This window comes from Chelon labrosus (genome assembly GCF_963514085.1).
Source record: "Chelon labrosus genome assembly, chromosome: 16".
Classification (NCBI taxonomy): Eukaryota; Metazoa; Chordata; class Actinopteri; order Mugiliformes; family Mugilidae; genus Chelon; species Chelon labrosus.
In genome coordinates, this window is record NC_140349.1 from 1,664,085 (window position 1) to 1,678,275 (window position 14,191).

A 14,191-nucleotide genomic window follows, 5' to 3' on the forward strand; every position below is an offset into this window, starting at 1 on the left:
AATTTTGAAGCGTTTACTGCAACCAAACTGTAGTCCTGCTCTGCAGAGCTGCCTCAGTCTAGAGGTCACTTTAGAGTGAAGCATATCTTCTTTACAGATGTTACTGTGAATCACTGAAGATGTAATTTGTGCTGAAAATGTTCCATGACCCAAAGCCATTGTCGTTCTCCAGGCCTCTACACATAAAGATCTCCTTCTTAACAACATGTACCCACTGATCCACTCAGGTGTTCTATGTGCTTATGTTTGTAGATTCATTTCTAGTCCAGATGGATTTACTGATGGAATCAAACGGTTTGACCAGAAGTTAAAGTTACATTCAAAGATCACATCAGAGATAATAAACAGAGTCTATTATTGATAAAGGACTTTAACCATCTCAACCTCCAGACTCCTAACGTCACAATCAGTCACGTTCAAACCTTCATCTTCATCATTTTACTTTATATAGTGACATGTGTTGATCCATGTTGTTATGTTCTGATGGTGGTGAGGTGGGACACAAAGACAAGGAGCAGGAAACTAAATAATAAAAACTCACAACATCGACAAAGAACGAGGAAGAATGAGGAAGAGGAAGAGGAACGCTAGGAAACATGACCTGGGTTAATGCTACAGACGACAGGATGAAGAGAAAGAGGACTATAGAGACACATGGACTGATGGAATAACCAGAGACAGGTGAGACCAATGAGGAGGACGCGGACACAAAGACACAAGACAAGACAGGTGAGTGGAATCAGACAGAGACAGGAAGTAAAACTGAAAATGAAAATAAAACAGGAAACTGGAAAAAACAAGATCATGACACATGTGATGTTCAGGTTTACTCTGATAACAGCTTTGATTTAGAAACTAAATAAAATACGTCTAGATGAGAAGAAAAAGATAAAAGATAAAGACACAGAGGAGGCTTTATTTACTCTGATACATCTCTGATCCAGTAGCTTGATTCAGTTACTGATTAAAACATCTTTCCTTCTAACGGTTCACATTATTCTCAGGTAGTAGAAATGATTTTGAGTCGACTTGACCAGGACATGATTATAAAATACTCTCAGTCACTTGTGTCCAAACATCTTTATTATAACAATAATAATAATATGTAGAGGTTTCAGGTATAAAGATCATATATACATCAGTAGTGTTTTATAATCCATGTCATCACATAATAAACCACATTTATTCTGATCAAATAATAAAAACACACAAAATAAAAATATTACCATCCACACTTAAAACCTTAACACTGGTAAAATATTAAACTCTGAATATTAAAAGATCATCATCTGTTCATGATTTTAACAACAAAACAATATATTTACTAAACCCACATTTTCCCATAAAGAGTATTTTAAGTGAAGCAGCAGCTTCTGTTTCTACATATGATAATTCATTTGGTAAAAATCAAGAAAAGTAAAAGTGTTTTAGGACAGATTAATAAAGTAATAAAATAATTTCTGCTTAAATTCAGTTGAACCAAAAATCATCAAGTATTTCTTTTAAATTCAGGCGACTGTTTTCAGAGCTGTAGTTGAGCTCCATCATCTGGTTGTTAATGTTGATAAGATCGATAGACAGATAGACGACTTTATTGATCCCTTTGGGAGGTTCCCGCAGGGAAATTGGCATCTCCATCACACACAGCACTGTTGTACATACATGTACAAAATATACAAAATATAAACAAGAAGTACCCAAAACCCAACACCCAAATAAAGATAAAAAAGATATATATATATATTATGATTGTACATGGTTTTTGTTACTGCACATTATGAAGAAAGCTATAAAACAGCTGCTCTCATCATTTCACTCTGAGTCACACTGACTCTCTTTAAGGTCTCAACTTCTGGATTAGTTTCATTTCTTCCAGGTGGCTCTGAGGAAACCCTCCTGATTCAAACAAGATCATGTAAATGTCACTTTGAGAAGATTGGAAAATACTTTTTAACCCAGGAAATCAATACAATCATGTTTAGCTGTTGATTCATCAGTTTTCATTTCCATTCCTCTTAGTTTCAGTCTCCTGCTCACTGATACATGGATCTGATGTTTCTGATGAAATATTTCTGGACACTTCAGACTTGTGTCAGTATATTTCCTTTCTCTGCCTCAGAGATGTCTCTTCATTGCCTGCAGAAATGAACATCAGAGTTATTTTCTATTTTCTATTTACACTAATAATAAAACATAGAGATCGTCATCATCATGTGTTTTCTCTGGAAATAGTTTTTTCTTTCTGGTTCATCCAGATTATAAAAACAACATGCAGCATGTTCTCTATGTTGATGGAGAACACTGATACTTACCAGGGTCACTGCAAGTAGAGATCTTAGAACCAGTGTCAGTAGAACCAGAGCCAGTAGAACCAGAGCCAATAGAACCAGAGCGTTCAGACTTAGGGAAACCAGAGTCAGAGGTCTTGTCGCTGTCCAGAGACCACTTAGACTCTGTTTTTCCTGTGAAGAAAATAAAATGAAGTTTGACTAAAAATGTCTTTCCAGCTCATCTCTTCTTTCACTGAGGGTTCACCAGAAGCTAAAGACAACACAGGTCAGTCTGCCATGAGTCTGTCTGTCTGTCATGACACAGAAACTATCTATAGTTGAATGAAGTCACTTTCTACATTGATGTTTCACTGCACAGACTAAAACTGAAGCATGTAATAAAAACTACTGCATCACATGTGTAGACAGTAGATGACTTCATGTTGATTGGATCTCCAGTGTTATCATCTAAACACACACATCCAGGAACTATTAAGAACTAAATGCTACCATCTGTTTTCATCTCAATCTTCTGCCTCCAATCTTTTTCACTTCTTTTCATTTTTCTGACAGTTGGAACCAAAACAATGTGGTCAAACTCCTGCAGATCTAGAGCTGGAAACTTGGAACAAGAAGGAGTCACGGCAGAGAAAGAACATGTCAGAAACTTGGCTTCATTTCATGAAGAAAGACGACAACAGCTCTGGTTGTAACGTCTGGAAAAAGCTGAAACATCTTCTCCAACATGAACGTAGAGTCCTGGACGACCATGAAAATGATCCTGGAGAAATATTCTCTCATTTCATCCATTTTAGATCAAGACACAATCAAATCAATCCTCATCATCCTCATAGATCTTTACTGAGGAACACACTTACCAGTCTGGAGAGGTGTGTTCACGTTGTTACTGCCTACACACACACACACACACACACACACACACACACACACACACACAGAGGAACTATTAGAGTCTTATATGTTTATTTTTTTCATTTATTACATGTTTTGTAGTGAGTTCATGACAGAAATCAGATCTTCTATTCAGTGCTTTACTGCCTCAATCAGATCTTTTATTCTTTATTTAATAAACTTAAAATCAATTCATCAACCAATCACTTCAGTCATTTTAAAGCAAAGATGTCAAATACTGTTTCATTTTAAACATGATCATCTGTTTTAATAATGTTAATTAGCTTTAAGCTAACTCTGGTTCTGAACATCACATGGTAACATTTACAGGACTGTAGATGGAATAATAAAATGTCAGTTATACAATAATTCAATAGAATCAGTAACAGAGAAATAAAACACTGACCTGGTGTAGAAGTTACAGTCTGCAGTGGTGCCTCTGTAAATAAAGATGAAGATGAAGCGTGTTATTTCCTCCAGTCTCATGTTTCTACAATAGTCTGTGAAGTTCATTGTAAAACGCTGCAGCCTGTGCAGGACTAACTTCAAGGATCAGGTCAGCATTCAGTATTTTATTGTCAGTAAATCTCAGAACACATTCAGTGTTGGATATCTGATGATAGAAACATCAACTTCAGAGCATTTCACTAAATGTCAATCCAGAATAACATCAGCCACATGTTTTAAATCAGTCCTGAACAGACACCAACAGAAACACACTGAAGATAATAAAGGAGTTACCTGAGGTATAGAGTCTTCTGAGTCTGTTGACACATCCTGTAAATAAACACATAGTGAATGAAGTGATGATTGATGGTAGAAGTTATTGTATTAGAAGGACTTCTACTTGTCCACAGTCCAATAATAACAGAGCTCTGATAACAGACACACTCCATTGTTCTTCTGGCTGAACAGATACTGTGTAATCTTGGTGTAAATACACTACAGACAACTCTGGATTACAGGACCTACAATCATTGATGTTGTTGAACACACTGATGACACACAACACTCTACCTACCTAGAATGCGTCTTCTGAACACAAACGCCAGCACCAGCACCACAGCTAGAACCAGAAGGGCTCCTACCACTGCAACAATGATGATGACAGTGTTGTCTCCACCTTCATCAGTAGGAAGATGATGATCTAAAAGACAGAAAACATTGACATCAGTTTGTGTCTGTGACTGAAATGTAGATGTAAAGTCTCAGCAAAGATTCACCAGACAACTTCATACAAGTTGATGGATATACACACATACAGGAGGTGTTTGTAAATGTAAATGTCAAAGATAGGTGGTGTAGAAACGTGTCATGCCACAGAAATGTTCCGTGGCATGACAAACACGTTCTGTATTATTTCAAAAACAATAAAACAAAACAAAAGAACATAGAACATCATGGCTGCTGGTTCCTCCTTTGCACTGGTAAAAAAACAAAACAAAAAAACAAAACATAGGCCCACCCAGGTGCATGCTGGTCCTCAAGGTGCCTACCTCCTTAAATAACTTCAGGTGCCCACAGTTACCCAAATAGCAAACAATAAACCTAAATTTTAACAAATAACTAACAAAGAGTATCATCAAAAAATCTAATCTAAACAAAACAAACACTGAAGTTAATCAAAGTTACTCATAATTAGCAAATTAAATTTACAACTAAGACTAACTTTACAAACAGCTCCTATGCTACCAAAGCAACAGAGCCAGATACTATGTCTGCTTTTCTTTCAAAAACATTTCCAGAGGAGCTCAGTCCAGCTTGGCATCAACTCTTACAGCTCTTCATTGACACTCATTCGCCACCTGAGCTCTGGAAAAGATCAGTTATTATTCCAGTCCCTAAGAAAGCATGTCCAAGTGAATAATGACTTTAGGCCAGTGGCTCTAACCTCTAATGCAATGAAAGCTTTGGAGAAACTGTTAATTCAGGAGCTTCATACGACTGATGCCATTGTAAAGATAATGAACCTAGTCTTAAAACATCTTGAGAGTCCCTGTGTATGTGCCATGTTAGTCTTTATTGATTTAAGCTCTGCTTTTAACTGAATTCATTCTTCAAAAACTGACTCAGCTGGACGTGAACCCCTTCTAATTAAGTGGTATCACTCGTTCCTGTCCAACAGGCCACAGCAGGGGAAACTTAACTCTGTTCTTTCTGATACTGCATTAAGCAGCACTGAGGACCCTGTTATTTACAGTGTATACAGCTCCTAGCCAAACCAGTATGTGGTGAAATCTTCAGATGACACTGTAATTCTTAGTCTGCTAAAAACTAATAGCAACTTAAGCAGCCACTGATCTGGAGTGGACAGTTTGTGAACTGGTGTGACGCTCAAACAGTGGAGATGCTGGTGGACCCCAGGACAGTTGGAGACCACAGCTCGGTAGCCGTACATGGACGTAACATTGAGCAGGTCAATTCATACAAATATCTGAGGGTTCATGTTGATAACAGTTTAAGCTGGCACACTTAAGTGGAAAGTGTCTGTGCCCGTATCCACCAGCACATCCATTTTCTCTGTCGACTCAGATACAAACACATGTTCATCCCACTGTCAGTGAAGCAGTAGTTTTATTTATTATGTTATTATTTGTTGTTATTATGTTATTATTATATCATTTCTTTTTACTAATTCTGGATGCATGAGTGGAATGTGTTGAATGTGTTGAATGTGTTGAATGTGTTGAATGTGTTGTCTGTGCAGCAGACCTGCTCAAGACAAACTTCTCCCATCAGAGACAAATACAGACACCTTGACATTGGTCAGAATAAAATGAATAAAACTATTAAACTTTCTTACCCCAAACCTTCTCAACACGTGAACCAGATGCAGCATGAATGACTACACAGGTGTACACAGACTTGTCTGACTTTAAAATCTCCACTTGGTCTCTTCTCTGGAAGGTCTTGTCTCCATTTGGACGAACGTCTAAGGTCTCCACTCCGTCCTCTCTGGTCAGAATACGTCCGTTCCTCTTGATATTCAGAGTGATGTCTTCTGGGTAGAAGCCTGAGGCCAGACACGTCAAAATGACGTTGGTCTGAACTTTAGAGTTCGTTGCAAACATCTTCACATCAGGTTGACCTGGAAGCAGAAAACATGAGGTGATGTTTGGAGGGAGGCTACGTAGCAGCATGATACAGACCAATGTCACCACACATATGATCAGTTTACAACACTGACATCCTCATGATAAACTGAATCTACTAGAAAATCAATCAGACACAGAGACACATATTGATTTGTCTTTGTTTTTTTGTCATCTTTTCTTGTTGCTTGGTTGCTAGCAACCCACCATTAAAAGAGAAGTACTTTTGTTGCTACAGGGTCATGGTTTTGGTTTATAGCAGACCTAAAATATATAACTACAAAAGATCAGGCTTGACAGAAGACTGATACCGTTTGGATCTCTTTGTCTGGATCTTCAACGATACTGATCTGGACATCTCTCACTTGTAGTGTCTTTAAGAGGAAGCTCCATCTATTCAGTAACGTGTTAATACAACAATCACATCAGTTTGTGTCTGTTACTGAAAAGATGATGTAAAGTCTCAGCAAAGATTCAATTTAATGACTAAACAAACCAGAAAACTAAGAATGCAGAGATCTGTTGAACAAACATCAGAATAAAATAAATAAAACTATTAAACTTTCTTACCCCAAACCTTCTCAACACATGAACCAGATGCAGCATGAATGACTTCACAGCTGTAATCAGACTTGTCTGACTTTAAAATCCCCACTTGGCCTCTTCTCTGGAAGGTGTTGTCTCCATGTGGACGAACGTCTAAGATCAACACTCCGTCCTCTCTGGTTAGAAGACGTCCGTTCCTCCTGATATTCAGAGTGATGTCTTTTGGGTAGAAGCCTGAGGCCAGACACGTCAAAAAGACGTTGTCGTGATCTTTAGAGTTCACTGTAAACGTCTTCACATCAGGAGGAGCTGTAAGCAGAAAACATGAGGTGATGTTTGGAGGGAGGCTACGTAGCAGCATGATACAGACCAATGTCACCACACATATATCTGTAGTGAGACTTTACTTGATGTAAATAATAAAATATATTCTCATGTCTTACATGTGTCTATAAACTCAGATGAAATGATCCGTCCTCTTCCACCAGAGTCAGGATCTAAAACACAGAAAACATTCACATTAGTTTCATGTTCAGTCTTTCAACACAATCCTGATCTGTTACTGAAATAATGTGGATGGAAAGTCACAGAAAAGTCACTAAACAACATATTTAATCATTAGTTCAGTGAGAAACATGTGACGTTAAAGAAAAAGTCTCATCTGAGAATAAACGATGTGAAACCTCAAAACAGATTCTGATTTTCTACCAGGTCAGAATCTGTAAATTCCTAAAACCAGTGTTTCCTTCTAACTAATGTTTCTCCTTGTTGAGTCTCTGAAGACACAGAGTTGTCACATGTAAATACCAACTATTCATCTTCAACAGAGTCACATGGTTTAGACGTAATCATCTCCTGGAGAGAAACTAAGTTCTTTAAACAATATGAAGCTGTAGAGAAGATTTACTGCAGCGCTCCATGAAACTAAAGCCTGATGTAGTAAGACTCAGTTTTAATCTGAATCAGAGTCTGGTGACATCTGGATTATCATCATGATGAGGTTTCAAAAACTCTCTCTGCATCATCTGGATAGTCCTCCAACCAATCAGAGACATTTAAACTAATTCATCTCCACCTCTATCACCACATTAAGCCCCGCCCCCAAATGATCTGATTGGCCCAGCAGATCTCTGCAGGAGTAGAATCAGTTCCCAACAGAGAGACTCCAGATCAACTTTACATTTTGTAGCTTCCAGGTTAGCATGATCCAGAATATAAAGAATAGTTTAATGAAACACATGTGATCACGTAAAGGATCATTTCTACTTTTTAAGACATTGATCTAATTTTCATAGATTTGGAGATCAGCTCCTACAATCTGTCTAATGCTGAGATATGATTTGTTCTGAAGTTGTGACTAAAGATGTTTTCACATCTATAGTTTGTTGCTTTGGTCTGAACCAGTTGATGAGTTTCTGGTTTGGTTTCTATTCAGAAAACTCCAAGAGAACCTAAGTGCATCATGATCCAGTATCTCTTCCTCTTCAAGGGTCTGGTAGTTTAGGTTCACACCTGTCCTAACACCAAGGAGGAGAACCAACCACAGACTTAGTTCAGACTTTACATCAACACCTGGTCTCACCTGATCTCACCTGTCCATCTCCAAGTCCCTGTGTCTCCACCTGGTCTTAATATAAATGTGTCTCCACATGCGTCCCCAGCCAGCACTTGAGATCTGATCTCAGTTTGTGTGTCTGTAAATCAGCAGCGCCATCATGTGGTCAGTAGAATATTGTAGCAGCTGATGGAGGGTATCACCAACAGGCCGGTCATTTTGTGAGCGCGGAACTGTTAGCCTCGTACAAAGTTGCAAGGTGCAAAAAACTCGCACGATATCCCAGTGAATCATTTGCACTTTTCCTCTGTTTAGAGATTCACACAGACTGACCTTGGAAATCGGTTTAAGTTGTTGTAGATGTTATCTCAGCTCATTTTATTAATCTACTTTGATAATCAGGTGATTGTATGCAGCAACTCAGGGGGCTCAGTGACCAGATCAGTGTTCACACCTGGACCCGTTTAACCTGGACACCAGAGACCAGATCAGTGTTCACACCTGGACCTGTTTAACCTGGACTCTAGAGACCAGATCAGTGTTCACACCTGGACCTGTTTAACCTGGACTCTAGAGACCAGATCAGTGTTCACACCTGGACCTGTTTAACCTGGACTCTAGAGACCAGATCAGTGTTCACACCTGGACCTGTTTAACCTGGACTCTAGAGACCAGATCAGTGTTCACACCTGGACCAGATGTTAATATGAGGTCTGAACCAACCACAGTCTGATGTACCTGGACTAAACAGCCCAGGTGTGAATGAACCTTCAGATCCTTTGTTAGTGAAGTCATTTCAATCATTGGACAGAAACCACTGTCAGCTTTCTGCAGTAATGTTGATCACATCCCAGATATACAAGACATGACGTTTACTTCACATTCAGACAAGAACATGAACAACATCACTGCTAGCAGCTCTGATACGTTACTAACTCACTGTTCATTTAAAAATGAGGTTAACAACTAGAGAAAATACATCAGGACTAATAATGTAGAGATCTACTAACTACATGTAGAGAACTAGATTATAGAATAAATAAAAACTACGACAAATAATAAAAACTATAAAAACTTTCTTACCCCAAACCTTCTCAACACGAAAACGAGATGCAGCATGAATGACTTCACAGCTGTAATTAGACGTGTCAGACTTTAAAATGATCACATGGTCTCTTCTCCAGAAGGTGTCTTCATGTGGTTTAACTCCTGAAGTCTCCACTTTATCCTCTTTAGTCAGAACAAAGTGATTCTTCTTGATGTTCAGGATGATGTCTGATGTGTTGAAGTATTTAGCTCTGCATGTCAAAATCCTGTGTTTACCATTGTAGTTCTCTGAATGCATCTCCACCTCAGGTTGATCTGGAAGCAGAAAACATGAGGTGATGTTTGGAGGGAGGCTACGTAGCAGCATGATACAGACCAATGTCACCACACATATGATCAGTTTACAACACTGACATCCTGAATTAGTCCAGTTTACACATCACCACATGGATTAAACACACAACACATTTGATTTGATCAGACATGAATTAAAGATCAGTAAATAAATTAATATGACAATAAATGAAACAATAGTGATAGTAAACAATTGTAGGAATTAATTCATTTATAAAATATGGAATAAATTAGTTTAATAATCTAGTCTCTATTTCTTCTCCTTTATATTTAGTTTATTTACTGAATCATTTAATTGTATATTTCCATCATTAGTTTAATAAGTTTACATGACTAAAACTCTACAAAGGAATCACCTACAACAAGAAATTAAACTAAAATGACTTTAAAATCTTCAACAGTTCAAATGATTTAGTTTCGTTTTTACCTCGACTCTCATCAAAGGTTCATAAAACAGTGACTTACCGCTGTTTACCGTCACTACTGTCCCCAGAAGAAATAAAAAGACCAAGATGAACATTTTGAACACAAACTTGATTCTATTCTCATCTTAAACTTTGTTTTATCAAACTTTTTAACCGTGTTTATTTCTCTCCGTCTCAGTCTGATGAAGAACTGTTCACTTCCTGTTTTCATGCAACGTTTACGGACCCTCCGTTTCTTTTCAGCGTCTCCATGGTAACAACAAGAACCGACTCGTACTTTGTGAGAGACGTTATTTTTCTTTATCGTTGGGCCTGAATGTCACTGCAGTGTTTCTCACATGTTGAGAATTTACGACTGATCGATGTTCATGTAGAGACTCATGTAGTTTAGTGGACGACAGTAACCAGGTTATTTTCAGTTGTAGAAATTCCTTGGTTTCCTAAACGCCTCAAACTGGTAGACATCCCACCCACGTTATAACATTAAAATATTTCAAGTAAAAAACAAACAAACAAACAAACAAAAAAAAGGTTTAAACGAGAAAATTGGTGTGGTTTCATGGTTTTAAAGGCAAAAATCTATAATGAAAATAGAAAACTGCTCCGAAGACACGAACCTGCTGGTTTACATCACAGCAGCCAATCAGATCTTTAGTTTGCTGTTGCTAGGCAGATTACATGAGCGGAGGTTTGTCACCATGAGAGATAAGTTAGAACTGAACTGAAAGAGACAAAGAATCTTCACTGACTACAGGTCACTGAGGATAATTATTAACTTAGATTACTATTTAGTCACATTAACAATGAATTAATATTGTTTGTATAACATCCACACTCAGTGTTTTACCTTGAGTTTTAGTCTTTAATCAGGCCAAAATGATTCCACTGTGCAAGGGTTAAACAATTGTTGCATGAAATGTGGAATTTGTTCATTTAGTTTGCTTTTACTTCATTGTCTATTTATTATCCTTTGTGTTTATTCTGGTTATTTACATTTAAGTTTACTGTTGTGTGTTTAAATATATTTGTGTCCATTCATTGCATTATTTTAATTTCTGTATTATTTCGTTTTGTTTGCACAAACTTTTCTATTTCACTTTTAATTTATATTAATAAGTAAAGTGATGGAACCAGGACTTTTACTTTTAACTTTGTAATTGTTTAATTATTGTTTTAATTAATGTAGTTTTTTTTTTTTTTAAGCACTAAATCCAGAAACACGTTCATCAACTTCTATCACAGTAAACCACACTAAACATCAACCAGACATCTGGAATAAGTTTACATGACTAAAACTCTACAAAGGAATCACCTACAACAAGAAATTAAACTAAAATGACTTTAAAATCTTCAACAGTTCAAATGATTTAGTTTCGTTTTTACCTCGACTCTCATCAAAGGTTCATAAAACAGTGACTTACCGCTGTTTACCGTCACTACTGTCCCCAGAAGAAATGAAAAGACCAAGATGAACATTTTGAACACAAACTTGATTCTGTTCTCATTCTAAACTTTGTTTTATCAAACTTTTTAACCGTGTTTATTTCTCTCCGTCTCAGTCTGATGAAGAACTGTTCACTTCCTGGTTTCATGTAACGTTTACGAACCCTCCGTTTCTTTTCAGCGTCTCCATGGTAACAACAAGAACAGACTCGTACTTTGTGAGAGACGTTATTTTTCTTTATCGTTGGGCCTGAATGTCACTGCAGTGTTTCTCACATGTTGAGAATTTACGACTGATCGATGTTCATGTAGAGACTCATGTAGTTTAGTGGACGACAGTAACCAGGTTATTTTAGTACTAAGATTTACATGGTTCCCTAAACGCCTCACACTGGAATAGGAAGGAAAACGAGCAGGAGGAGGAGGAGGAGCATGTAGAAACTTCTTCTTCTGTAGCCGCAGCAGCCAATCAGATTCTTAGTTTTCTGTTGCTAGGCAGATTACATGAGCGGAGGTTTGTCACCATGAGAGCAGAAGTTAAAAGTGAACTGAAAGAGACAAAGAATCTTCACTGAGGATAATTATTAGATTGAATTACTATTTAGTCACATTAATTAATGAATCAATTAATGAATGAATTATTTTTTTGTTTAACATCCACACTCAGTGATTTACCTTTAGTTTTAGTCTTTAATCCGGCCAAAATAGAACAGAATAGAGTAGAATAGAATAGAATGTCTTTATTTGTCATTGTGGTACAACGGAATTAACGCGGCCAGAGTTCCCCTTTTAGGTGCAGTAAAAAATAATTGCACTATAGAGTTAAACAATTGTATTCGTTAATTAAATGCATAAAATGCGGAATTAATTTAGTTTGCTTTACTTCATTGTCTATTTGTTATCCTTTGTATTTATTCTGGTTATTTACATTTAAGTTTATTGTTGTGTGTTTAAATATTTATGTATTTATTCTATACATTATTTAAATTTCTGTATTATTTCGTTGTTTGCACAAACGTTTTTATTTCACATATTATTTAAATTGATAAGTACAGTGATAAAACAGGACTTTTACTTTTAACTAAGTAATTTTTTAATTATTATTTTTAATGATGTTAAAGTTCTGACTATTTCTTCTAGTGTTTATTTAACATTGTACTTTAATAATGACATCCATGTGAAACCATGCAGAGGTTTAGTATTTTAATTTCCATCAACGTATGTGTGACTGGAATAAAGGCCTCCAGCACTAAATCCAGAAACACGTTCATCAACTTCTATCACAGTAAACCACACTAAACATCAACCAGACATCTGGAATAAGTTTACATGACTAAAACTCTACAAAGGAATCACCTACAACAAGAAATTAAACTAAAATGACTTTAAAATCTTCAACAGTTCAAATGATTTAGTTTCGTTTTTACCTCGACTCTCATCAAAGGTTCATAAAACAGTGACTTACCGCTGTTTACCGTCACTACTGTCCCCAGAAGAAATAAAAAGACCAAGATGAACATTTTGAACACAAACTTGATTCTGTTCTCAATCTAAACTTTGTTTTATCAAACTTTTTAACCGTGTTTATTTCTCTCCGTCTCAGTCTGATGGAGAACTGTTCACTTCCTGGTTTCATGTAACGTTTACGAACCCTCCGTTTCTTTTCAGCGTCTCCATGGTAACAACAAGAACCGAGTCGTACTTTGTGAGAGACGTTATTTTTCTTTATCGTCGTTGGGCCTGAATGTCACTGCAGTGTTTCTCACATGTTGAGAATTTACGACTGATCGATGTTCATGCAGAGACTCATGTAGTTTAGTGGACGACAGTAACCAGGTTATTTTAGTACTAAGAGTTACATGGTTCCCTAAACGCCTCACACTGGAATAGGAAGGAAAAGGAGCAGGAGGAGGAGCATGTGGAAACTTCTTCTTCTTCTGTAGCCGCAGCAGCCAATCAGATTACTAGTTTGCTGTTGCTAGGCAGATTACATGAGCGGAGGTTTGTCACCATGAGAGCAGAAGTTAAAAGTGAACTGGAAGAGACAAAGAATCTTCACTGAGGATAATTATTAGATTGAATTACTATTTAGATTGATTTACCATTTAGATTGAAATATAAAGTCCTTGATCAGTAGTTTCTCTTCTTTCTCCTGAACTCTAACACTGTCTGGTTGTAACAGCTCCATTAAACATCCACACACTGACTCTCTTTAAGGTCTCAACTTCTGGATTAGTTTCATTTCTTCCAGGTGGCTCTGAGGAAACCCTCCTGATTCAAACAAGATCATCTAAATGTCACTTTGAGGTTTGAAGAAGATGGAAAAATATTTTAGTTTTCATTTAAATTCTCTTAGTTTCAGTCTCCTGCTCACTGATACATGGATCTGATGTTTCTGATGAAATATTTCTGGACACTTCAGTTTTGGACGTTTCCTTCCAGGAGACTCTCAGCCTCAGCGTTGTTGGTTCTGTTGCCATCGACTACAGGAATAAACATCAGAGTTATTTATATGTAATAGTTATAATAAAACATCATCATCTTTTT

The 14,191-nt window shown here is 37.0% G+C and overlaps 1 protein-coding gene across 2 annotated transcripts; it reads right to left on the reverse strand.

Annotated features, from left to right (window-relative positions):
- Positions 1 to 1,065: 1,065 nt before the first annotated feature.
- LOC311501616 (uncharacterized protein) lies at positions 1,066 to 12,015 on the reverse strand. Of its 2 annotated transcripts, none has more exons than XM_084563551.1 (11): positions 11,623 to 12,015; positions 9,459 to 9,737; positions 7,264 to 7,317; positions 6,845 to 7,129; positions 5,986 to 6,270; positions 4,204 to 4,329; positions 3,924 to 3,959; positions 3,589 to 3,621; positions 3,149 to 3,181; positions 2,313 to 2,462; positions 1,066 to 2,136 (listed from the first exon to the last, which is right to left on the reverse strand). In XM_084563551.1, the coding sequence occupies exons 1-11, from the start codon at positions 11,675 to 11,677 to the stop codon at positions 2,093 to 2,095; spliced, it is 1,380 nt and encodes a 459-aa protein (XP_084419677.1). In that variant the 5' UTR covers positions 11,678 to 12,015; the 3' UTR covers positions 1,066 to 2,092. The 2 variants fall into 2 exon arrangements, with proteins under 2 accessions (XP_084419677.1, XP_084419676.1); XM_084563550.1 differs by lacking the exon at positions 11,623 to 12,015 and adding an exon at positions 10,242 to 10,398.
- Positions 12,016 to 14,191: the final 2,176 nt, after the last annotated feature.

What these genes read in the sequence shown, in the direction of transcription:
- LOC311501616 (XM_084563551.1), bottom strand. Translation starts at nt 11,677, where the DNA reads ATGTTCATCTTGGTCTTTTCATTTCTTCTGGGGACAGTAGTGACGGTA. An exon ending in TCGTGTTGAGAAGGTTTGGG is followed by an intron (nt 7,318 to 9,458) that starts GTAAGAAAGTTT and finishes TCTGTGTTTTAG; the next exon opens with ATCCTGACTCTGGTGGAAGA. An exon ending in CTCTACTTGCAGTGACCCTG is followed by an intron (nt 2,137 to 2,312) that starts GTAAGTATCAGT and finishes TCATTTCTGCAG; the next exon opens with GCAATGAAGAGACATCTCTG.